This window comes from Natator depressus, chromosome 23 (genome assembly GCF_965152275.1).
Source record: "Natator depressus isolate rNatDep1 chromosome 23, rNatDep2.hap1, whole genome shotgun sequence".
Taxonomy (NCBI): domain Eukaryota; kingdom Metazoa; phylum Chordata; order Testudines; family Cheloniidae; genus Natator; species Natator depressus.
Genome location: NC_134256.1, coordinates 22610275 through 22633522, shown reverse-complemented (window position 1 = coordinate 22633522; position 23248 = coordinate 22610275). Strand labels below are relative to the sequence as shown.

At 66.5% G+C, this 23248-nt stretch overlaps 1 protein-coding gene across 1 annotated transcript in view; it reads left to right on the top strand.

Annotated features, from left to right (window-relative positions):
- HUWE1 (HECT, UBA and WWE domain containing E3 ubiquitin protein ligase 1) overlaps positions 1 to 23248 on the top strand; it is a 58655-nt gene that overhangs the window by 28141 nt on the left and 7266 nt on the right. The window contains exons 22-68 of the mRNA XM_074937459.1: positions 315 to 406; positions 1072 to 1283; positions 1966 to 2023; positions 2465 to 2641; positions 3178 to 3423; positions 3531 to 3664; positions 4039 to 4139; positions 4351 to 4545; positions 4854 to 5070; positions 5573 to 5695; positions 5899 to 6133; positions 6532 to 6762; positions 6991 to 7113; positions 7228 to 7323; positions 7487 to 7756; positions 7904 to 8056; positions 8789 to 8916; positions 9168 to 9249; positions 9611 to 9787; positions 9875 to 10034; positions 10320 to 10678; positions 10898 to 11093; positions 11350 to 11517; positions 11609 to 11754; positions 11867 to 11933; positions 12107 to 12321; positions 12465 to 12676; positions 13195 to 13377; positions 13540 to 13712; positions 14030 to 14178; positions 14271 to 14346; positions 14762 to 14860; positions 15087 to 15220; positions 15424 to 15595; positions 16013 to 16241; positions 16359 to 16537; positions 16620 to 16709; positions 16789 to 16943; positions 17158 to 17203; positions 18014 to 18280; positions 18431 to 18686; positions 18830 to 18963; positions 19342 to 19556; positions 20039 to 20327; positions 20591 to 20693; positions 21852 to 22395; positions 22609 to 23047. Coding sequence (XP_074793560.1) covers positions 315 to 406; positions 1072 to 1283; positions 1966 to 2023; positions 2465 to 2641; positions 3178 to 3423; positions 3531 to 3664; positions 4039 to 4139; positions 4351 to 4545; positions 4854 to 5070; positions 5573 to 5695; positions 5899 to 6133; positions 6532 to 6762; positions 6991 to 7113; positions 7228 to 7323; positions 7487 to 7756; positions 7904 to 8056; positions 8789 to 8916; positions 9168 to 9249; positions 9611 to 9787; positions 9875 to 10034; positions 10320 to 10678; positions 10898 to 11093; positions 11350 to 11517; positions 11609 to 11754; positions 11867 to 11933; positions 12107 to 12321; positions 12465 to 12676; positions 13195 to 13377; positions 13540 to 13712; positions 14030 to 14178; positions 14271 to 14346; positions 14762 to 14860; positions 15087 to 15220; positions 15424 to 15595; positions 16013 to 16241; positions 16359 to 16537; positions 16620 to 16709; positions 16789 to 16943; positions 17158 to 17203; positions 18014 to 18280; positions 18431 to 18686; positions 18830 to 18963; positions 19342 to 19556; positions 20039 to 20327; positions 20591 to 20693; positions 21852 to 22395; positions 22609 to 23047 — 8505 coding nt within the window. The remainder of the gene's footprint in view (positions 1 to 314; positions 407 to 1071; positions 1284 to 1965; positions 2024 to 2464; positions 2642 to 3177; positions 3424 to 3530; positions 3665 to 4038; positions 4140 to 4350; positions 4546 to 4853; positions 5071 to 5572; positions 5696 to 5898; positions 6134 to 6531; positions 6763 to 6990; positions 7114 to 7227; positions 7324 to 7486; positions 7757 to 7903; positions 8057 to 8788; positions 8917 to 9167; positions 9250 to 9610; positions 9788 to 9874; positions 10035 to 10319; positions 10679 to 10897; positions 11094 to 11349; positions 11518 to 11608; positions 11755 to 11866; positions 11934 to 12106; positions 12322 to 12464; positions 12677 to 13194; positions 13378 to 13539; positions 13713 to 14029; positions 14179 to 14270; positions 14347 to 14761; positions 14861 to 15086; positions 15221 to 15423; positions 15596 to 16012; positions 16242 to 16358; positions 16538 to 16619; positions 16710 to 16788; positions 16944 to 17157; positions 17204 to 18013; positions 18281 to 18430; positions 18687 to 18829; positions 18964 to 19341; positions 19557 to 20038; positions 20328 to 20590; positions 20694 to 21851; positions 22396 to 22608; positions 23048 to 23248) is intronic.

Here is a 23248-nt window from a genome sequence, read left to right as displayed (position 1 = left end):
GGGAGCGCGCTCACCTGCCATGCCCAGGCTTCTAAGCTTGGCACCCTCCTGGCAATGGGCATCGGATGCTTTCCTGGGGGAAGGGACTTCCCCAAGATCACACAGCTAGAGAACCCAGGACTCCCTGCCATAACCACTAAGCCACAGTCCCCTCCCAGAGCCAGGGAAAGAACCCAGGAGTCCTGGCTTACCTCCCCCACAGCTGTGGCCAGACCTGACAAGCTGCCCTGCCACAAGGGGGCGCCCTGGCCTGCATGGGAGGCTGGCAGCTCTGGGGCTCTCCTGTTGCCTGCTGAGCCTGCTCTACCCTGCAGGGGACACTGCTTCTAACCTGGGCAGCGCCGTGGATGAGCTCATGAGGCACCAGCCCACGCTGAAGACGGATGCCACCACCGCCATCATCAAGGTAGGGAAGGGGCCTGGGCCCTCCGGCAGTGGGGGAGGGGGAGGGAGGCTGGATCTGCCCCCACCCGTGTCCCATTGGCCCTCGACTCGTCCGGCCTGCGGCGTTGGAGGGGACGGGCGGCTGGGGGCCACACTCTGTGCGGTGCAGGGGAGGAGTGGGGCGCGGGAGTGGGGCACGGCAGTGCCGTCCTGCAGCGCTGGTTGTCATGAGTCCATAGTACATGGCTCTGACACACACCCCCCACCAGTCCCTTCTGGCCCCACCCCGGGCTCGGGCCACCATGAGGAGCCATTTGACTAGTATCACCTAGTTAGTTGAAATCTTCGTAAGCCCCTCCGCTCCTTTTTCCCCCAAATGCCGCCACCCCCCCTACCCCCCCCCCCCCCCCCCCCGTCTGAGCGCTTCTGTACACGCCGGCCAGGCCAATCCAGAGACAGTTGGGATCCCAAGGGACGGGTCTCCTCCCCATTTCTGTCTGTCCAACCTTACGCTGGGGTCGTCAACCCCTGGGGCCAGGGCCTCTTATGGTGTCTGTGCAGCACCTGGCATGATGGGTCTCCTCCGCTGCCCTAATCCCCCCCGGCATCGGGCACTGGGCTCTGTCCGGCAGCCCCGGGACTCTGCCGTCGGTCCCGGCTCACTGCGCCATCTCCTCCTTGCCGCAGCTGCTGGAGGAGATCTGCAACCTGGGCCGGGACCCCAAGTACATCTGCCAGAAGCCCTCCATCCAGAAGGCCGACGGCACGGCCACGGCCCCGCCGCCCCGCTCCACCCACGCGGCCGAGGAGGCCTCCAGCGAAGACGAGGAGGAGGAGGAGGTGCAGGCCATGCAGAGCTTCAGTGCCACCCAGCAGAGCGAGGCAGAGCCCAGCCAGCAGTGAGTGCCACCCCCGCAGCTAGGGGGCGCCAGGCTTCGCCCTCATCCCCTTAGACATGGGGGAGCCCTTTGGCAGCTGGGCCAGTCCCCTGTCTTTCCCGAGCTCGTGTTGGGAAAGGGTTAACTGGCCTTCACAGCTCCACTCGCAGAGAACCCAGGAGTCCTGGCTCCCAGCCCACCCATGGTCTATCCACTAGAGACCCTACTCCCCTCCCAGAGCTGGGAGAGAACCCAGGAGTCCTGGCTCCCAGCCCCCGCCCCCTGCTCTAACCAAACATGGTGAATTAGGCCGCAGAGGCTCTGCCACCAGAGCACAGCTAAGCTATCTCCAGCTTGATAATTGTGGAGGGAAGGAGGGGGAAACTGAGGCACAATTGGGGTAGGTGGCTTCCCCAGGGAGGAGGCTAGGACCATCCCAGCCCTGGGGCCTGCCCCCACCCTCCTAGAGTAACTTGGAAGCTTCTGTCCTGCCTGGGGTAGGGGCAGGGGCAGATCTGGTCCTGCCACGTTTCCAGGCATGGCAGTGATCCAGCCACTCATGGGTGGGCGTTGGAGCTAGACGCTGCACGGGCATGCAATCTCCATGCTGGGGGCTCCGGATCCCACCGCTGCCCCTCAGTGCCAGGCTGGTCAGGATGCTAACTGGGGGGCGCTAACTCGGGTGCTCTCCTTCCTCTTCCAGGGTGGTTGGGACAGAGGAACGAATCCCCATCCCCCTCATGGACTATATTCTCAATGTGGTGAGTTGGGCAGGGTTGGGGGGACGTGGGGCCCCTGGCCAGCTGCCCAGCCTGGGCATCGCTTTGCCCACTGGCCTGTTATAGCCCCGGGGGCGGGCTCCCAAATCTGTAGGGCCCCCCATCCACATGGCGAGTCTTGTGATGGGGCCAGCATCTATGCCACGTGCCATGGAGGGGATGGGGGCACAAAGTCAAGACAGTTTCCCACGCGCATGGGCCCATCCCCCCCAAGTCCATCTGTGCAAGAGACCTTTCCCCATCTCCCAGTACCCTTCGGTCCCCATCCCTTCTAAGTCTTCTCTCGGCTGAGCACAACGGGTTGTGGTGGGGGGAGATCTGGGGAGCGGTGACTGTGTAGCAGGCTGACAGGGCGGGGAGATCATGGAGGGAGGGGGGCATGGTGACTGTGCCCCAGGCTGACCCTCCTCTTTCCTGCCCCAGATGAAGTTCGTGGAGTCCATTCTCAGCAACAACACCACGGACGACCACTGTCAGGAGTTTGTCAGCCAGAAGGGGCTGCTGCCCCTGGTCACCATCCTGGGCCTGCCCAACCTGCCCATCGACTTCCCCACCTCGGCTGCCTGCCAGGCTGTGGCCGGCGTCTGCAAATCCATCTTGGTAAGTCGGGGGAGCTGCCCGGGGCTGCCGGGCACTGGGCTATTGGATCTGGGATGGGGGAGACAAAGCAGGTGGGAATCGGTCTGTCCCCCATTTCTGAAATCACTTTCCTGGGGCTCTGTTAGTACTTGGCACCCCAGATCCTTTCCAGCAGGGACGTGGTCCTCTGGAACTCCATGGAAACCAGGCCGACCTCTTGAGGGGGATTTCCACGTGAAGGCCGGCACCCTGCTGGGGGTGGATAGGAATGCAAGTGGGACCACAGCCCGCTCCACTTCGAGGGGTGCTGTGGGCACCCTGGCTCCCATGATGCAGCTGGTTCAGCAGAATCAGCGTTTGCCCTCAGGGTAGGCAAAGGGCAGCTGGCAGCAGGGGGCGACTCGTGGCACCTTGCGACTCCCACCCCAGCACGGAGCTGGCCATGTCCCTGGAGTCGGGGCTGGAACCCAGATCTGGAGGCACTGGGAGAGGAAGGGGCCCAGCTCCCAGGGGGGTGGCAGTGTGCCAAGCCAGACTCACCCTGCTCCCTGTTCCAGACGCTCTCCCACGAGCCCAAGGTTCTCCAGGAAGGGCTGCTGCAGCTCGACTCGATCCTCTCTTCCCTGGAGCCCCTGCACCGGCCCATTGAGGCGCCAGGCGGCTCGGTGCTGCTGCGGGAGCTGGCCTGCGCGGGCAACGTAGCCGACGCCACCCTGTCGGCACAGGCCACGCCGCTGCTCCACGCGCTGACAGCCGCCCACGCCTACATCATGATGTTCGTCCACACCTGCCGGGTGGGCCAGGTGAGCCGGCGGGCAGGCGGCTGGGGGCGGTGGGGCCACCTGAGCCAGGCGGTGGGGCCGAGTCTGCAGCTAGAGCTCTGCTCAGCCCCTGGCACCGTCTCTTCCAGAGCGAGATCCGGGCCATCTCGGTGAACCAGTGGGGATCCCACCTGGGCCTGAGCGTTCTCAGCAAGCTGAGCCAGCTGTACTGTTCCCTGGTGTGGGAGAGCACCGTGCTGCTGTCCCTCTGCACCCCCAACAGGTACAGGGGGCCTAGCCAAGGCTGGGGGGGCCTGGGGAGCCCATCTGCCACCCCTCCACACACACACACACACACGCTGCTCCAGCTTGGCCGCATAGAGCCCCCGTGTGCCACCAGAGCCCCTGTCTGCACCCAGACACTACTTCCGGGCCCATGGCAGCCCCAAAGCGTCAGGAGCAAAGGGGCAACTGCAGCTATCGGGCTAGACACTAAGGGATGGGAGTTAAATGGGGTCTTGGCTGGGGTCACAGGTCTGATATGGCCGCGGGGGAGGTACCGGGCCGGGTGGGCCCACAGGTCTGATTGGGGGGTGGGGAGGAGGTACCGGGTCGGGTGGCCCCACGGGCCTGATGCCCCCTCATCCCTGTTCCCAGCTTGCCGACAGGCTGTGAGTTTGGCCAGGCCGATATGCAGAAGCTGGTGCCCAAGGAGGAGAAGGCGGCACCCAACGCCCCCCAGGGAGCCAAGAAAGCAGGTATGGACTCGAGGACAGGGCGCTGTAGTGGGGCTCGCTTCAGCTTCTCCCCATGCAGGTTCCTGGCGTCTCCCTTCCCTCTGGGAGGGCAGTGGGGTCCAGTGGATCCTGGCGTGAACAGCTCTTTTGGGGACTGGGTCAGTGTCTGGGGGGCTCCTGGCTAGTCCAGGGCTCAAGCCCTGCCCAGCACTCATCTCCCCCCACCCCCCAGAAGGTGAAGCGGAGGCAGTTGCGGGAGGGAGCGTGGAGCCCTCGGCCCAGGGCCTGCTGGAGGGGATCGGCCTGGACGGAGACGCGCTGGCCCCCATGGAGACGGACGAGCCCAGCACCGCCGACACCAAGGGCAAAGCCAAGATCACACCGGCCATGGCGGCCAGGATCAAGCAGATCAAACCCCTCCTGTCGGGTAAGCGATGCGAACGGGCCTTGGACGCTGCCGGGGTTCTCTGCTTGGCTCGGGGAGGGGACGGGCCTGGGGGTTAGAGCGGGGGGGCTGGGAGCCAGGATCCCTGGGTTCTCTTTCCAGCTCTGGGAGGGGAGTGGGGGCTGGTGATTTAGAGCTGGGTGGGGGGGTGGGGGCTGGGAGCTCGGACATCTGGGTTCTCTCCCCAGCTCTGGGGGGCGGGACGGCAAATCCTACATGCCGGGGGGCTCTGGGCCTTGGGTAATGCCCAGTGTTGGCTGCCGCTCACCTCCACCCCATGCTCTCCCCAGCCTCGTCCCGGCTGGGCCGCGCTCTGGCTGAGCTGTTTGGGCTGCTGGTGAAGCTGTGTGTGGGCTCCCCGGTGCGCCAGAGACGGAGCCACCACGCTGCCAGCACCACCACTGCCCCCACGCCGGCTGCCCGCTCCACTGCCTCGGCCCTCACCAAGCTGCTGACCAAGGGGCTCTCCTGGCAGCCCCCGCCCTACACCCCCACGCCCCGCTTCCGGTGAGTGTGAAAAGCAGGAGCTTTTGTCTCCCCGTCGCAGGTTGGGGCTCCATCCAGCCTGGGACCCCTCCCCCTTAGTTCAGTATCCCTCAGGTGTTCACTGGTGTCACCAGCAGGGAGAGGGGAGGTGGAGGCCCGTGGTCACCCCTAGCTGGGGTGCAAGCGACAAGCCAGCTCTTTTGGGTGTGAGGCTGTGTCTGATGGCCAGGCGTTACGCAGAATTACAGCCTGTTTCAATAAGAATCTCTCAACTTCGTGTGCAGTGTTACTGCTCCTGTTTCACCACGACTACGATGTTCAGCAGATTATGACTTTTCAAATAGCACTTGTTAGGTTCACAAAGTGGTGATCATAATGGTATAGACTGTCACAGGGGTGTGTGTCGGAGGAGGGCGTGGGTGCGGGGCTGGAAGGGAGATGGCTTTGGTCTGCCCGGCAAGGGGGGTCTGGGACTGTCTTGGGCTCCCTACTGTGGGGCTGACCTCTCTCCCGCCCCCCGCAGGCTGACGTTCTTCATCTGCTCCGTGGGGTTCACGTCGCCCATGCTGTTTGACGAGCGCAAGTACCCCTACCACCTCATGCTGCAAAAATTCCTCTGCTCTGGCGGCCACAACGCCCTCTTCGAGTGAGTGCCCCGGGCAGCCCGCATGCCTGACTCCTGTCCCTGGTGCCAGGGGGAGTGGGATCTAGTGGTCGGAGCAGGGGCGCTGGGAGCCAGGATGCCTGGGTTCTGCTCCCCTGAGGGTGGGGGAATCCCAGCCTGGAACAGAAAGAGGCCTGCAGACCATTAACCTGCCGTTCTCCTCTTCTTCCCCCCCCACACCCCAGGACCTTCAACTGGGCCCTCTCCATGGGGGGCAAGGTCCCTGTGGCTGAAGGGCTGGAGCACCCGGACCTGCCGGACGGGACAGGGGAGTTCCTGGACGCCTGGCTCATGCTGGTGGAGAAGATGGTGAACCCCAGCACGGTGCTGGAGTCACCCCATGCTCTGCCCGCCAAGCTGCCGGGCGGGCAGAACTACCCACAGTTCAGTGCCCTGCGCTTCCTGGTGGTGACCCAGAAGGTGGGTGCTGAAGCCGGTCGGTGTCCCGTCCCCCACCAGGCTCATTGCTCAGTCTCTGTCATGCCAGGGGGCAGCTGCATGAGGAGATGGCGCCAGGCCGTATGCCCCAGCTGCTGGGGGTGGGCATGTGTGCACCAGTGGGGTACAGGGGATACTTCCTGCTGCTGAAGGGGTGAGGCTCCCTGCCCCCACCACCCACTGCCATGGGGCCCTGTTGGCCCCACTCAAGAAACAGGCAGGAGAGAGCACGTCAGGTCAGATGCTGTGGCTCTTGGGTGAGGGGATATATGGGGGATCCTACTTCTGACACCAGTAGTTCCAGCTGGTGTTGGGGGGTGGATCCCACCGTGGGCACCAGCAGTGATGGGGATCCAACCTTTAACGCCTTCTGCCCCCAGGCGGCCTTCACCTGCATCAAGAACCTGTGGAACCGCAAGCCCCTGAAAGTGTACGGGGGGCGCATGGCAGAGTCCATGCTAGCCATCCTGTGCCATATCCTGCGGGGCGAGCCCCTCATCCGCGAGCGCCTGGGAAAGGAGAAGGAGGGGGCGCGTGGTGAGGAGGAGGCAGGGCAGGAGGAGGGTGGAGCCCGGCGTGAACCCCAGGTCAACCAGCAGCAGCTACAGCAGGTAGGTAGGGGGTGATGCCAGGGCAGGGGGGCTGGGAGCCTGGGCTGACTATGCCTGGGTTCTTGCCTGGGTCGGGGAGGTGAGTGGGGAGTGGTGGCGGAGTGAGGGGGTTGAGAGCCAGGATGCCTGGGTTCTCTCCTGGCTTGGGGAGCGGAGTGGCGGGGGGCTGGGAGCCTGGATGCCTGGGTTCTCTCTCTGCCCCTGCTGAGGCTCGCCTCCCTCTCCCAGCTGATGGACATGGGTTTCACGCGGGAACATGCCATGGAGGCCCTGCTGAACACCAGCACCATGGAGCAGGCCACCGAGTACCTCCTGACCCACCCGCCGCCGCTCGTGGGTGGGGTCGTACGGGTAAGCCCCCTGTGGCCCGGCTCCGGGTCCCCCCCACCCGGCCCCTCTGGCCCCCAGCTCCCTCTGGGGCTGCCTGGCGCCCACCCCTCAACTGCCCTGTGGCTTGTGCTGCAGGACCTGAGCATGTCGGAGGAGGACCAGATGATGCGAGCCATCGCCATGTCGCTGGGCCAGGATATCCCCATGGAGCAGCGGGCCGAGTCCCCGGAGGTAACAGACCCGCCCAGGGCTGGGATAGCAGGGGGCTGTGGGGTGCCGCGGATACGGTGTAGGGGACCGGGCAGTGCTGGGGGGAGATCCGGCAGTGGACACGGCAGGGGGGGAATCCGGCAGACAGGCAGATCTCACCCCATGCCCCCCACCCCCGGCGCAGGAGGCAGCCTGCCGGAAGGAGGAAGAGGAGCGCAAGGCGCGGGAGAAGCAGGAGGAGGAGGAGGCCAAGTGCCTGGAGAAGTTCGAGGACGCGCAGCCGCTGGACCCGGCCGAGCTGCACGGCTTCACGGACGCCATGCTGCCCGGCTGCTCCCAGCTGCTGGACGAGCTGCCGGACACCGTGTACCGCGTCTGCGACCTCATCATGACGGCCGTCAAGCGCAACGGTGCCCCCTACCGTGACACCATTCTCAAGCAAGTGGTCAAGCAGGTGAGGAGCCCTGCCCCTGGCCAGACTGCAGGCATTTGTCCTGGGCCGGTACCCATGGAGGGGGCCGTGTGGGTCCTGGGCGTGGGTCACTTGGGGGGCCTGGGTCCCAGGGTCTGATGCTTGCCTGTGTCCCCCCTCCCTCCCCAGGTGTGGGAAGCGGCCGATGTGCTCATCAAGGCGGCCCTGCCCCTCACCACCAGCGACACGAAGACGGTCTCGGAGTGGATCAGCCAGATGGCAACGCTGCCCCAGGCTGCCAACCTGGCCACCCGCATCCTGCTGCTCACCCTGCTATTCGAGGTGAGGCCACAGTGCCGGGGGAGAGCCCAGGAGTCCTGGCTCACAGCCCCATTGCTCTAACCACTAGACACCACTGCCCTCCCAGAGCTCGGGGGAGAACAAAGGAGTCCTGGCTCCCAGCCTCCCCTTTCCTATGTGCCTGACTCCCAAGGGGGGGCTCCCCCCTCATCCAGGGCCGGCCCCATGGCCTCCAGCCGCCTCAGACTGAGCCCCTGGGCTCCGGTCCTCCGGCTCCCTCCCAACCCATGCTCTGCTCAGCAGGCCCCACCGAGCCAGGCTCCCGGGAGAGCCTGTGACCCTCCGCGGGGACCCGACTGGGCCGTGATACCTGGCTGCACTGCCAGCATGGCTGGTGTATTACCCGCGGTGCAGGAAGCCTGGGGGTAACACAGCCCAGAGCCAGCCACCCTCCATCAACTCCCAGGGAGACTCCCCATCTGCTACCTGCCGCTGCTCCAGGGCGGGGGAATCGCCCTCCCTCTGGGGTCTGGTTTGTCATCGTCTCGGGGTCAGCCTCAGCCAGCCCTTTGCAGCTGGGGAAACCCCCCCTCGCCCCCACCCCCCAGTGCCTGCCGTGCAAAACGTCAGGGAAACTGAGGCATGTCTGGGCTTCCTAAATCGAGCACTAACCATTCCAAGCGGCACTCGTCCCCTCCAGCAGGGGGTGATGCTGTCCGGGGGGTGGGGCCAACCCACTGGCCCCACCCCACATCTCTCCTGTGCCCTGTGCAGGAGCTGAAGCTGCCGTGTGCCCGCGTGGTGGAGTCGAGCGGTGTCCTTAACGTACTGATCAAGCTGCTGGAGGTGGTGCAGCCCTGCCTCCAGGCTGCCAAGGAGCAGAAGGAGGTGCAGACCCCCAAGTAAGGGCCTAGAGGGTTCCCTGAGCCTCCCCACATCTTGGGCAAACGGGACAGGGTCCCCATAGGACTGACCTGGGGTGCTGCTCAGACCCTGCAAATGCACACCCCATAGGGGACGGGCCCGTGCCCCATTCCCCACCCCCTTGAGCCAACCAGTCCCTGCCCTGGGGCCAGATCGGGGCTGGCGCACCCTAGAGGGGACAGGCCTGGCCCATTCCATGGGACTGACTGCCCTTCCCTCCCTGCCCCAGGTGGATCACCCCAGTGTTGCTGCTCATTGACTTTTACGAGAAGACGGCCATCTCGTCCAAGAGGAGAGCCCAGATGAACAAGGTACAGGCCTTGTCGGCTCTGCCCGGGGGGATCTGTGCCCGTCACCTCCCTCTCTGCTCGGCCACCGGGCAAGGAGCGTCCCTAGTGGAAAAGGCTGGGGGGATCAGGGAGGGATCCTGGCAGCGGGTGGGAGGATCCAGGTGGATGGGAGTGGGGGGAAGAGCAGGCCAGGTGGGTCGGGGGGATCTGGGCTGCTGGGGGTGCCGCGGGCTTGGGGGGGATCTGGGCGGCTGTGGGGAGCGCAGGCCGGGGGCTGGAGGGAGCGCAGGCCTGGAGGGGCATGGCAGGATCCCAGGAGAGGCAAGGCCCCCGCCCCCCGGTCCGCTGGGCTCTGCGAGCGGCTGGGTTCTTTGCCCCCCAGTATCTCCAGGCCAATGGGAACAACTGGCGCTGGTTTGACGACCGCTCGGGCCGCTGGTGCAGCTACAGTGCCAGCAACAACAGCACCATCGACGCGGCCTGGAAGGCCGGCGAGACCAGCGTGCGCTTCACCGCCGGCCGCCGGCGCTACACCGTGCAGTTCACCACCATGGTGCAGGTACGGAGAGCGCTCCCCAGGGACCCCCGGCTGGCGGGCATCCCCAGGCCCGCCGACCCCATGCTGAACCCCCGCTTCCCCTGCCAGGTGAACGAGGAGACCGGTAACCGGCGCCCCGTGATGCTGACGCTGCTGCGGGTGCCCCGGCTTGGGAAGGGAGCCAAGGAGAGCAACGGGCAGGAGCTGGAGAAGACCCTGGAGGAGGCCAAAGAAACGGAGGGCAAAGCCAAGGAGGAGAAGGCAAATGGTATGCCCCTCGGGCTGGTGGCGGGGCTGTGGGTAGAGTGGGGGAGCCCAGGCTGGGCTAGCAGGGGCTGCGGGTTGGGAGTGGGGGGCACTGGTAGAGCTGGGGGGAGGGGAGCCCAGGGAGCTGGCTGGGGCTGCGGGGTGGGAGTGGGGAACGCTGGGGGAGCCCAGGCTGGGCTGGCGGGGGGGCTGTGGGTCGGGAGCGGGGGAGCCCGGGCCAGGCTGGCTGGGGCTGCAGATCGGGAGTGAGGGGCAGCTGCCATCCCCAATGTGCCCTGCCCCCCAGAGGCCCCAGTGCCCGCGGAGCCCCTGCCCCCCGAGAAGGAGGCGGCCCCTGAGGAGCCGAAGGCGGCAGAGATCCTGCTGGAGGGGCTGACGGAGGAGATGGTGACGGTGCTGATCCGGGCCTGCGTGAGCATGCTGGGGGTGCCGGTGGACCCCGACACGCTGCACGCCACCCTGCGCCTCTGCCTACGGCTGACACGCCACCACAAATACGCCCTGATGTTCGCCGAGCTGCGCAGCACCCGCATGATCCTTGGCCTCACCCAGAGCTCCGGCTTCAACGGCTTCACGCCCCTGGTCACGCTGCTCTTCCGGCACATCATCGAGGAGCCCTGCACCCTGCGCCACACCATGGAGAAGGTGGGTGCTGCCAGCTGGGACACTGGGGACCCCATGATTACTCCTGGCCCTGCCCCCCTGGCACTGCGTGGGGTCCCCTGGGGAGATGGTGGGTGCTCCCAGCCCCGCCCCCTGTCACCTCATGGGCTCCTGGGCCACGCTGGGGAGAAGGTGGGTGCCCCTGGCCCAGCCCCCCCGCCCCACCTCCCAGCAGCTGCATTGTGGCCTGTCCCCCTGCAGGTGGTGCGCTCGGCGGCCACCAGCGGCGCGGGCAGCACCACTTCCGGGGTGGTGTCGGGCAGCCTGGGCTCTCGCGAGATCAACTACATCCTGCGTGTGCTGGGCCCAGCCGCCTGCCGCAACCCCGAGATCTTCACCGAGGTGGCCAATGGCTGCATCCGCATCGCCCTGCCCGCCCCCCGCGGCTCAGGCACCGGTAAGTGGGGCACAGACACCCCCTGGCTCCCCCCGCCCGGACCGGGCAGGCCTGGGACCCAGGATGCCTGGGTTCTCTCCCGGGCTCTGGGCAGGGAGTGGGGTCTAGTGGGTTAGAGCAGGGGCCTGGGAGCCAGGACTCTTGGATCATACCAGGCTCTGGGAGGGGAGTGGGGTGGGGTCTACTGGTTAGAGCAGGGGGCTGGGGGCCAGGACTCCTGGGTTCTATTTTGCTTCCCTTTCTCTCCCTTTGGGAGCATCGGACGACGAGTTTGAGAACCTGCGGATCAAAGGCCCCAACGCAGTGCAGCTGGTGAAGACGACGCCGGTGAAGCCGTCAGCCCTGCCCGTCATCCCCGACCCCATCAAGGAGGTGATCTACGACATGCTGAATGCGCTGGCCGCCTACCACGCCCCTGACGAAGGTACCCGCCCCCCTCCCGCTCTGCCAGGCTCCCCGTGGGCCGGAGCTCTGGGCCGGCCGAGCTGTGTCTCACCCTCTGCCATTCTTCGCAGCTGAGAAGAGCGAGACCAAGCTGGGCACGGCCAGCCAGGAGGTGAGCCAGCTGCTGTCGGACGTGGGTGACGACGTGTACCAGCAGTACCGCTCCCTCACCCGCCAGGGCAGCGACTTCGACTCACAGAGCGGCTTCGCCATCACGGTGAGTCCAGCCGGGCGGCGCCAGGGCCGGGGGGGTAGGGCCTGAGATGTGGGGGTGGGGGGTTACCCCACACCAAGGTGACCTGGCGCTGACCGCTCCTCTCCTTTCCCAGGCCCAGGTGTTCAGCGCAGACGGGGCAGCCGCTGAGACGCCACCGTCTGGGACCCCCCAAGGAGAAGGTAACAGTGACTTCCTGGGCTAGGGGACCCCCTGTACCCCAATACTGCTGGAGGTCCCCAGGATCCTTCCCTCAGCCACCCCTTGGGGATCTCTGCTGGCACCAGGTTCCCTGAGGACCCCTTTCTGTGCACACCCCACCTAACCATCCTCCCCCCCCCCCCCCCCCCCGCAGCCTCTACCCCCGAGGAGTCGCGGGAGGGCCGGAAGGATAAGGAGGGAGACAAGGCGACAGAGGAGGGCAAGCAGAAGGCCAAGGGCAGCAAGCCGCTCATGCCTACCTCCACCATCCTGCGCCTGCTGGCTGAGCTGGTGCGCTCCTACGTGGGCATCGCCGCCCTCATCGCCAACTACAGCTATACCGTGGGCCAGTCCGAGCTCATCAAGGAGGTGAGGGGCAGCCCGGACACCTGGGTTCTCTCCCCAGCTCTGGGAGGGCAGTGGGGTCTGGGGGGATAGAGCTGGGGGGGCTCGGTGCCAGGGTTCTGGGGTGTGGCATGGGGACCCACTCACCCCTCCCCATGTCCCAGCAGGACTGCAGTGTGTTGGCCTTTGTCCTGGACCACCTGCTGCCCCACACCCAGAACGTGGAGGACAAGGATACCCCCGCACTGGCCCGCCTCTTCCTTGCCAGCCTGGCTGCGGCAGGCAGTGGCACGGATGCCCAGGTGGCGCTGGTGAACGAGGTGAAGGCTGCGTTGGGCCGGGCACTGGCCATGGCAGAGAGCACAGAGAAACATGCCAGGTGAGTCGGGGCTGGCAGCCCTGGGTTCTCTGCCCAGCTCGGGGAGAGGAGTGGGGGTCTAACAGGCTGGGTCAGGAATCAGGGCTCCAGGACCTGGTAAAGGCCGTGGCTCCTGGAATCCCCTCTTCCAGTTTCTGGCCCTGATGGTTGGGGAGAAAAGCTTAAAAGGCCAAAGCTGCCGGAGTGTGCTGAGAGCCTGAGCCAGTCACTTGGGGGGTGGGGCAGGGGGATCTGCCTCGATGCACCTCAGAGGGGTGTCAAGTCATTTTGGGAGTTCTGGGCGGTTGGTGCTTCACCAGCTGCGCCCCACTGAGAGGCAGGGGTCTGTGTGGCAGGAGAAGAACAGCCCCACTCCCCCCCCCGACTGTTGGGAAGAACATATCGGGGTATCCCACTGCTGACACCAGCGCCTCGCTGGGGGTGATCTCCCAGTGCAGACACCAGTGCTTGTCCGGATGCATTGGGGGTGATTCTAGCGTAGGGGTGGTGCAGCTCTGATCCCTCCTTTCCCACTCCAGGCTGCAGGCCGTGATGTGCATCATCAGCACCATCATGGAGTCCTGCCCCTCCACTTCCAGCTTCTACAGCAGCGCGGCCGCCAAGACCCAGCACAACGGCATGAACAACATCATCCGCCTCTTCCTCAAGAAGGGGCTGGTCAGCGACCTGGCCCGGGTGCCCCACAGCCTCGACCTCTCCAGGTGCGCTCGGGGGCTGGGCACCAGGACACCTGGGTTCTCTCCTGGCTCTGGGAGGGGAGTGGGGGCTGGTGGTTGGAGCAGGGAGAGCTGGGCACCAGGACTCCTGGGTTCTCTCCCGGCTCTGGGAGGGGAGCAGGGGCTGATGGAGACTCTGCCCCGCAGCCCCAACATGGCCAACACCGTGAACGCGGCGCTGAAGCCCCTGGAGACGCTGTCGCGCATCGTCAACCAGCCCAGCAGCCTCTTCGGCAGCAAGAGCACGGCCAGCAAGAGCAAGGCGGAGGGCGAGGCTCAGGGCGCTGCCCGGGATGCCAACAGCAACCAGCAGGACGTGGGTACGTGAGGCCGGGATCCCTCCCCTCGCCCACAGTCTGTGAGCCCCTGGCCTGCTCCCTCCCACCTCCCCCTGCTGCTGGGATCCCTGCCCTCGCCCGCAGTCTGTGAGCCTCCGGCCTGCTGCTGCTGCTGCCTCCCCCCGCCGGGATCCCTCTCCAATTTTTTCCCCCTACTCCACTGGGATCCCTCTCCTCATCACTGCTGCCAGTTCCCCCCAGCCTGCGCCCCTCCCCATGCTCCCAGGATCCCTACACCCCAGAAGCCTCATGCCCTCTCCCCATCCGTGGGCTGTCCCCTGATCGCACTGTGCCCCCAGGGGAGCCGGGCGAGGCGGGTGCCCATGAGGAGGACCAGGACGCAGGCCAGGCAGAGGTGGCCGACGGCGACATCATGGACGGGGAGGCGGAGGGCGACGCGGTGGTGATCGCTGGGCAGCCCGAGGTGCTCAGCACCCAGGAGATGCAGGTGAGGGGCTGGCTAGAAAGCTGGGAGGGGGGCCCCAGGATGGGGCATCACTGCCGGCCTGGCCCCCACCTACCACCCCTCTGCCCCTGCAGGTGGAGAATGAGCTGGAGGACCTGATAGATGAGCTGCTGGAGCGGGACGGCGGCCCTGGGAACAGTACCATCATTGGTGAGGGCTGTGGGGCAGGCACCGAGGGGCGTGCGCCGGGTCTGGGGCAGGAACTGCTGGGGCACAGCCCAAAGGAGGGCATCTGGGGACGAAGCAGAGCCTGATGGGTTACTTGCTGCTCTGGGAGCCAGGACTCCTGGGTTCCCTCCCCAGCTGTGGGAGGGGAGTGGGGTCTAATGGCTAGAGCGGGGTGGAGGCAGCGGGGGGCCTGGCCCCTATCTTGAGTGGGGCCCCTGCTCTGATACGGTCAGCGGATGGGGGCCCATGTAGAGGGGGATCTCGGTCAGGAGCCTGGGGGGCTGAGCTCACCCCCCCCTTCCCTGCCTCACCCTGTGGCCCTGGAGCCAAGGGCCTAGCCAGCACTGCACATGTAGCCTCCTGCAGGGCCTCCCTCACCCCATCCCTCCCCCCACAGTGAGCCGCAGCGGGGAGGAAGACGCCCCGGAGGACGTGCTGATGGACGAGGCCCCCTCCAACCTGAGCCAGGGCTCCACCCTCCAGGCCAACCGGGAAGGTAAGGGTTAACCCACAACGCTGCCCCCGGTGGCCAGCGTGGGGCACTGCGGGAGAGACCAGAAGCTGAGCCCTGCAACCTGGGAAACACGTGGGCTGTGTCTGCTGAGAGGAGCCCGGACTCCTGGGTTCTCTCCCGGCTCTGGGAGAGGAGTGGGGTCTAGTGGTTAGAGCCAGGGGGCTAGCGAAGGGCAGGGCTGACCTGTGGCCCCCCGTACTGTCCCCAGACTCGATGAACATCCTGGACCCCGAAGATGAGGAGGAGCACACGCAGGAGGAAGACAGCAGCGGCAGTAATGAGGACGAGGATGACAGTCAGGATGAGGAGGAGGAGGAAGAGGAGGAAGATGAAGACGATCAGGTGAGGCGGGGGCCAGCAGCTGGCATCACCCCTGGCTCTGAGAGGGGAGTGGGGTCTCATGCTTAGGGTGGGGGGCTGGGAGCCAGGACTCTTGGGTTCTCTCCCGGCTCTGGGAGGGGAGTGGGGGCTGGGCTCCAGGGTTCTCTCCCGGCTCCGGGACGGGGGCTCTGGAGGCTGGCTGTAAGCAGGCTGCGCTCCGGCAGGATGACGAGGAAGGCGAGGAGGGGGAGGAGGAGGAGGAAGACGACGATGGCTCGGAGATGGAGCTGGATGAGGATTACCCCGACATGAACGCCTCGCCCCTCGTGCGCTTCGAGCGCTTCGACCGCGAGGATGACCTCATCATCGAGTTCGACAACATGTTCTCCAGCGCCAGTAAGGGGACGGGGGGCTCGCTGGGCGCCCGGACGCCAGGGTTCTCTCCTGGCCCCGTACTGTGGGCCGGACAGCCAGTCAGAGAAGGTGGCCAGGTTTCTCAGCCCCCAGAGTGCAGGGCTCGCGGTGGGGTCGGCTCAGCCCTGGGGTTGGGTGGGCTGCAGTCCCCAGGCTTTGTCCCAGAGCTCAGGGTGGGGTGGGGTCCCCAGGTTCTCAGCCGTGGGGTGGGTGGGACCCCAGGCTCTCGGCCAATCCCTGCCAGGCCCCTGAGCCCCATGGTGCATTGGCACCCCACAGCAGGTGGCGCGGGCTGCTCTGAAGGGGCTCTCTGTGGCCTTGAGCTAGCCCAGCCTGGATAGGGCTAGCCTAGGCAGCTGCTAACTTGTCTCTTCTCTTCCCACCCCCACCCCCACCCAGCGGATATCCCCCCCTCCCCAGGAAACATCCCAGCCACCCACCCGCTCATGGTGCGGCACGCGGACCACGGCTCCCTGACCCTCGGCAGCGGCTCCTCCACCACCCGCCTAGCCCAGGGCATCGGGCGGAGCCAGCGGACGCTGCGCCAGCTGACGGCCAACACCGGCCACACGATCCACGTGCACTACCCTGGCACGCGGCAGCCCAACCCCCCCCTCATCCTGCAGAGGTGAGACGCACTCGCTCCCGCCTGGCTGGGGGCCCAGCTGCTCCGCCCCAGAGGTAGCTGCATCTCGGCGCCGGAGAAGTACCCTAACCACTCTTCCCCTCCCCCTACCCCCCTCAGGTTGCTGGGTCCCTCGGCCGCTGCCGACATCCTCCAGCTGAGCAGCAGCCTCCCGCTGCAGAGCCGGGGCCGCGCCCGCCTCCTGGTGGGGAACGACGACGTCCACATCATTGCCCGCTCCGACGACGAGCTGCTGGACGACTTCTTCCATGACCAGAGCACGGCCACCAGCCAAGCAGGCGAGTGCCAGGGGGCCGGGCCTGGCCCTTGGGGGTCACCAGCTCTGAGCCAGCCTCCTCACCCTCCCTCTTCCCTCTGCAGGGACCCTCTCTAGCATCCCCACCGCCCTGACGCGCTGGACCGAGGAGTGCAAGGTGCTGGACGCGGAGAGCATGCACGACTGCGTCTCAGGTGAGCCTTGTGCCCCCCCTCCCGCCCAGCCCTGCCCCCTCCTGGTCCAGCCTCCTAACCATGGCTCTTCCCCCGGCAGTGGTGAAGGTTCCTATCGTTAACCACCTGGAGGCGCTGCGGGATGAGGAGCTGGAGGAGCGCCGGGAGAAGCGCCGTAAGCAGCTGGCCGAGGAGGAGGCCAAAGCCACGGACAAAGCCAAGGAGGAGAAGGATGGGAAGGAGCAGAACGCCCAGGTGGGGAGCTGCTGCTGAGCTTGTCTGAGCCTTGAGGGCTTAAAGGGCTGGCGGAGAATTAACCATTCCCTGTCTGCCTGGGCTGGATCATAGCCAGCGCCCCCCAGAGAGGACAGGCCCTATTCCCTGTCCCCCCGAGCCAGCCAGCACCCCTAGAGGTTCCAGGTTGTATTCCCCTCTCCTAACTCCATTCTGTTCCTCTTTTGCTTTCCAGGGGGCGGTGCCCACACCTAACACCGCCACCGAGCAGTCTCTCTCAGGTAACTGCCCCGCCCGTCACCCCCACTTCCCCCTCCGTCCCGGCCGGGCCCAGCAGCGCCCCGAGGCCCTGGGGGATGAGGTAGTAGATTGTATAGTTTTAGGGTCACACCCGGTCTCGGAGATAACTATACAGTCTACTGTCTTTCCCGCGGGGTCACCCTCAGCACTGCGAGCAGGAGCCAGGAACCGCCGTCTCCCCCAGCTCAAGGGGCAGAGGGGGCTGGGAGCCAGGACGCCTGGGTTCTTTCCTGGCTCTGGGAGCGCGGTGGTGGTGGTGGTGGGGGGGGGGAATGGTGTGTAGTGGATAGAGCATGGGGGGCTGGTATGCCTGGGTTCTCTCATGGCTCTGGGAAGGGAGTGGGGGCTGATGGTGGGAGCACAGGGGGTCCTGCCCTTAATCATAGGTCTCCATAGGACTATGAAACAAGCCGTCTGTGCATCCTGCCGAGCCGCGCGTGTGTGAGATGCGGGGCAGCGGAAGGGCCCCCGGGGGTGGATCCAGCCCCTGCAGCATGTGGGTGTCAGATGGGGGGCAGACCCCGCCCCCGCCGGGATGAGGTAGTACGTTGTATTGTTGTGGGGTCAGGATTCATGCCCCAATCAGAGATAACGATACAACTTACTACTTTCCCCAGTGCCGGGCCCTCACCAGCAGGAGGAGGAGCCTGGTGGGCTGGAAGCCAGGACTCCTGGGTTCTCTTCCAGCTGTGGCAGGGGAGCAGGGATCAAGGTGGGGAGGGGCTGGTGTGGCCCAGGTGTGGGGTGTCCCATCTAAGCCCTGTCTCACGGACCCTCCCTCCCCGCCCCAGATGTGGCCAGCCGGACTGATGGCTTTCCTGCCGCCCCACCCACCGCCGAGGGCCCCTCCACTGGCCCCAAGCAGACACTGGTCACCCTGGAGACCCCGCAGCCGGCAACAGCAGGTGGGGAGCTGCCTCCAGAGCTCACCGGGCAGCCCAGCACCGACGCCTCGCGCCAGCTGCTGGTGCCGGCTGAGCAGGAGGACTCGGGGCCGGGAAGGCCCAGTGCCGACGCGGAGGCCACCCAGATGGAGCTGTCACCCGCCCCCACCATCAGTAAGTGGGGGAGATTGCGAGGCTGGGAGCCAGGATGCCTGGTTCTATCCTGGCTGGGTCACTGGCTGATTTTGGGAAGGCATCCTTTCCCTCTCTCTGCCTCAGTTTCCCCTTTGGGATCCCCCTGACCCACCCCCGTTTCTCCCCTAGCCTCGCTGTCCCCAGAGAGGGCAGAGGACTCAGATGCCCTGACAGCTGTTAGCAGCCAGCTGGAGGGCTCGCCCATGGACACCAGCAGCCTGGCCTCCTGCAGCCTGGAGGAGGGGGTCGGGGAGGGCGCCGTGCCCAGTGGGGCAGAGCAGCCTCCTGCCCACAGCGCCCACGGGGCGGAGCCAGCTCAGCAGCGCCCTGAGGGCCAGGCCGGCAGCGACAGCCTGGCCGACGCCAGCCAGCAAGGGGAGGACAGGTATGGGCCAGAGTGTGCGGTGGGGGGGTAGGAGGGCTCTGGCTGTGGGGCAGGGGAGTGGGGATCTGGCTTGGGGAGGGACTCACTAAGGAGGGGTCTGGGGTCTGGCCCCCACTCACCCCCTGCTTCCCGTCCCCCCCCAGTTCACCCCCTGCTTCGTCCTCCGAGAGCTCCTCTACCAGGGACTCGGCCGTGGCCATCTCCGGAGCCGACTCCCGGGGCATCCTGGAGGAGCCGCTGCCCTCCACCAGCAGTGAAGAGGAGGACCCGCTAGCAGGTACCGGGGGCGGGGGCAACTGACCAGCCTCTTGGCAGAGGGGCTGGTTAGCTGCGATGCTCTAGCATGGCTGTAGGGGGCGCTGTGCTGCGGGGGGCCTCAGCAGGGGGGCACTCTCCCCTGGCAGTCAGGGCCAGGCTCTTGATCCCTTCTGGGCATTAAAACTGTGGAGTCAGGGGATGAATCCTGGTGTCCTCGTCAATTCCCAGCTGTCTCCGTTGTCCCGCTGTAACCCCACAGTGCACAGCCTGCCCCAGAGGTGGCCGCATTTCAGCGTGTGGCGAGCCATCCCCGTGCAGTGTTGGGTGGCTGCTCCCCAGCTGTCCCACCCCAGAGGTGGCTGCATGTTTTGCTGACACCCCCCCATCTCCTTTTCAGGGATAAATCTCCCTGAGGGCGTGGACCCCTCCTTCCTGGCAGCCCTACCAGACGACATCCGCCGTGAGGTGCTGCAGAACCAGCTGGGCATCCGGCCGCCGGCCCGGCCTCCCCCCACCGCTACCACCCCCACCCCGCCTGTGGTGAGCAACCCCGGGGTGACAGAGGTCAGCCCCGAGTTCCTGGCTGCCCTGCCCCCTGCCATCCAGGAGGAGGTAAGTGCTGCTCCTGGGGAGGTGGAGGGTGGTCTGTGCTTGAGGGGCGGGGTTGGGTGGGATGGGGGAGGGCTCTGTCTCAGGCTGGGGGCCTGGGGTGAAAGCCGGGCTGGGGCTAGGGCTAGGTGGATTGGGGCAGACCTGAGGGGTGAGAGGGTGGGTGGGGCTGGGGGCCATTTCCCTGTGCAAGGGAGTCTCTGCATGGCTGGGCCATGGGGCGGGGCTACGGCCCTGTGGGTGGGGTCTCTGGGTGGGGACAGGGCTACGGCCCTGGGGGCATGGTCTGTGGATGGGGTCTCTGGGCAGAGGTATGGCCCCTTGGGCAGGGTCTCAGCATGAGAGGGGCTATGGCTCTGTGGGCGGGGCTATGGGCATGGGTGGGGCTTTGGCCCCATGTGGGTGGTGTGGGCGGGGCTGCAGGCGTGGGCGGGGCTACGGCCCTGTGGACAGGGTCCCCCCCAGCCAGTGACCTGTCCCCCCAGGTGCTGGCGCAGCAGCGGGTGGAGCAGCAGCGGCGGGAGCTGGCGCAGGGCATCAGCTCGGACACGCCCATGGACCCGGTGACCTTTATCCAGACGCTGCCCTCGGACCTGCGGCGCTCGGTGCTGGAGGACATGGAGGACAGCGTCCTGGCCGTCATGCCGCCCGACATCGCCGCCGAGGCCCAGGCCCTGCGCCGTGAGCAGGAGGCCCGGCAGCGCCAGCTCATGCACGAGCGGCTCTTCGGGCACTCCAGCACCTCAGCCCTGTCGGCCATCCTCCGCAGCCCGGGTACGGCCCCCCAAACCCCCCCAGCTCCTCGGCCCTGTCGGCCGTCCTCCGCAGCCCGGGTACGGCCCCCCCCAGCTCCTCGGCCCTGTCGGCCGTCCTCCGCAGCCCGGGTACGGCCCCCCCCAGCTCCTCGGCCCTGTCGGCCGTCCTCCGCAGCCCGGGTATGGCCTCCGCAGCCCGGGTAGGGCCCCTGGCACCCTCAAATCCCCACTCCAGCACCTTGGCCTGCAGCCCCCCAACTCCTGTCTCTTCTCTCCCCACAGCTTTCACCAGCCGGCTGAGCGGGAACCGCGGGGTCCAGTACACACGCCTGGCTGTGCAGAGGGGGGGCACCTTCCACATGGGTGGCAGCAGCAGCCACAGCAGGTACCTGCCCCGGGGGGTGGGGGGGCACAGCTGAGGGGAGACCTCTTAGCTAGGAGACTCAGTCTCCTCTCCTGAGGGGAGACAGGACACCTGGGTTCCATGCCCGGCTCTGGGAGGGGAGTGGGGGCTGGTGGTTATAGCAGGGGGGTGGGGGCGGGCGGGCTGGCAGCCAGGACTCACGGGTTCCATGCCCAACTTTGGGAGGGACGTTGGGGCTGATGCTGACAGTGGCGGGGGAGGGATAGCAGCCCAGAGGCCTGGGTTCCACACCCAGCTCCAGGAGGGACGTGGGAGGGGCTGGTGGTTATAGCAGGGGCCTGGCAGCCTGTTACAAATTACACCTGGTAGGACACGCACACCAATGCTGCGAATTACACCTGGTAGGGGGGACACAGCTCGAATCTAGGCTGAGGCACATAAACAAAGCCCACAACTGCAGAGTTCCCAAAAGACACTCAGTTTATTACGCTCGAGCGTGGTGCCCCCCTGCTAGCCGGGGGGGGACCCCGAATACAGATTATACAAAGGTTATGTACTTTTTAGCAAAGCATGTTGCCCTCGTGCATCGGAAACCTTAGATAAGACAAGGGTTTGTTTACTGGCTACCACCTATCCCTGCGTGGTGCATTCCTCGTGCTACACCAGTACGTTAATTACGCAGCATGGTCCTAAAGCCACGCATCAGTAACCTTTATTATCAGGATGGGAGGCCTCACATCAAGGCCAAGAGACAGGGAGTAGAGACTGACAAAAACCAGATACCGGGAGTCAAGGCAGGCTGGAGACAAGGAGGAGGATTTTCACAGGGATTCAGTATCTGAGGATCACTCCTCCTGGTGTATGATGTGCTGGCATTTAAACAATGGTGGGCCCCAAACCAAAATGGAGTCACATGTGCTAACTTTTCCTTAACAAGCCCGGACTCCTGGGTTCCACGCCCAGCTCCAGGAGGGATGTGGGAGGGGCTGGTGGTTATAGAGGGGGGCAGGGGGCCAGGCAGCCCGGACTCCTGGGTTCTGTGCCCAGCTCCGGGAGGGACGTAGGGGTAGCAGCTCAGACATCTGGGTTCCATGCCAGACTCCGGGAGGTGCGGGGGCGTAGCCTCCCGGCCGTGTGGGTTCCTTGCCCCGCTGTCTGAGCCGCCGCCTCCTCCCGCAGGCCGTCGGGCAGCATGGTGGACAGCCTCCTGCGGCTGCGGGGCCGGCTGCTGCTGGACCACGAGGCGCTCTCCTGCCTGCTGGTGCTGCTCTTCGTGGACGAGCCCAAGCTGAACACCAGCCGGCTGCACCGGGTGCTGCGCAATCTCTGCTACCACGGCCAGACGCGGGGCTGGGTGATCCGCAGCCTGCTGTCCATCCTGCAGCGCAGCAGCGAGAGCGAGCCCTGCCTGGAGACGCCCAAGGGGCCGCCGGACGAGCGGGGCAAGCGGGCCGCCAAGGCCGGTGCCCCCGAGGGCCGCCCCCTGGAGCTGCTGCACAAGATGGAGGCCCGCAGCTCGGGCCAGCTCTCCTGGCTCTCCGTCTCCATGGACGCCGCCCTGGGCTGCCGCACCAACATCTTCCAGATCCAGCGGGCCGGCGGGCGCAAACACACGGAGAAGCATGCCGCCGGCACCGCCGCCGGCGCCGCCGTCCACATCCACCCGCAGGCCGCCCCTGTGGTGTGCCGCCACGTGCTGGACACCCTCATCCAGCTGGCCAAGGTGACGGGGCAGGGCCGGGGGCTGGGGTCTCCCCTGGCAGGCCTGGGCCTTGGGGGCTGCAGGGTGAGAGGCTGGGCAGGGGGCACTCTCCTGGCACTCAGTCCCACGTGGCGTTATGTGTGGCTGTTTCCCCAGCTGCCCCCGCCCCAGAGGCAGCTGCGCCCCAGAGCTGGTCTCCTCCCCCCAGGCTGTGACTCTCTCCCTTCTCCCCAGGTGTTCCCCAGCCACTTCACGCAGCAGCGGCCCAAGGAGGCGCCCTGCGAGGGGGAGCGGGGCGCCAGGCAGTCAGGCAGCCCGGGCCAGGCCAGCGGCATCTCCACCGACTTCTGGGACTTGCTGGTCAAACTGGACAACATGAACGTGAGCCGCAAGGGCAAGAACTCGGTCAAGTCGGTGCCGGTGAGCGCGGGCGCCGAGGGCGAGAGCTCCCCCTACAGCCTGGAGGCCTCGCCGCTGGGCCAGCTCATGAACATGCTCTCGCACCCCGTCATCCGGCGCAGCTCGCTGCTGACCGAGAAGCTGCTTCGCCTACTCTCGCTCATCTCCATCGCCCTGCCCGAAAACAAGGCGCCCGAGGGGCCGGGCGCCGCCCCCGCCCCGACTGCGCCCTCCGCCGGGGCCGCCGCCGCCGCCCCTGCCCCCACCGTGCCAGGTGAGGGGCTGCGGGGATTGAGGGGGCAGCTGGTGTCTCCCTGCCCCGGGGGTGCTGGGATTAAGGGGGCACCTGGGGGGCTGGCCTCTCCCCACCCCTGCAGACTGCTGGGAGTGTGGGGTAGTGGGATCCTGATACCGCCCTGCCCCAGGGGGGTCTGGGGGCAAGGGGCACAGGCTCCTGCCCAGGTTGCCGTCCATG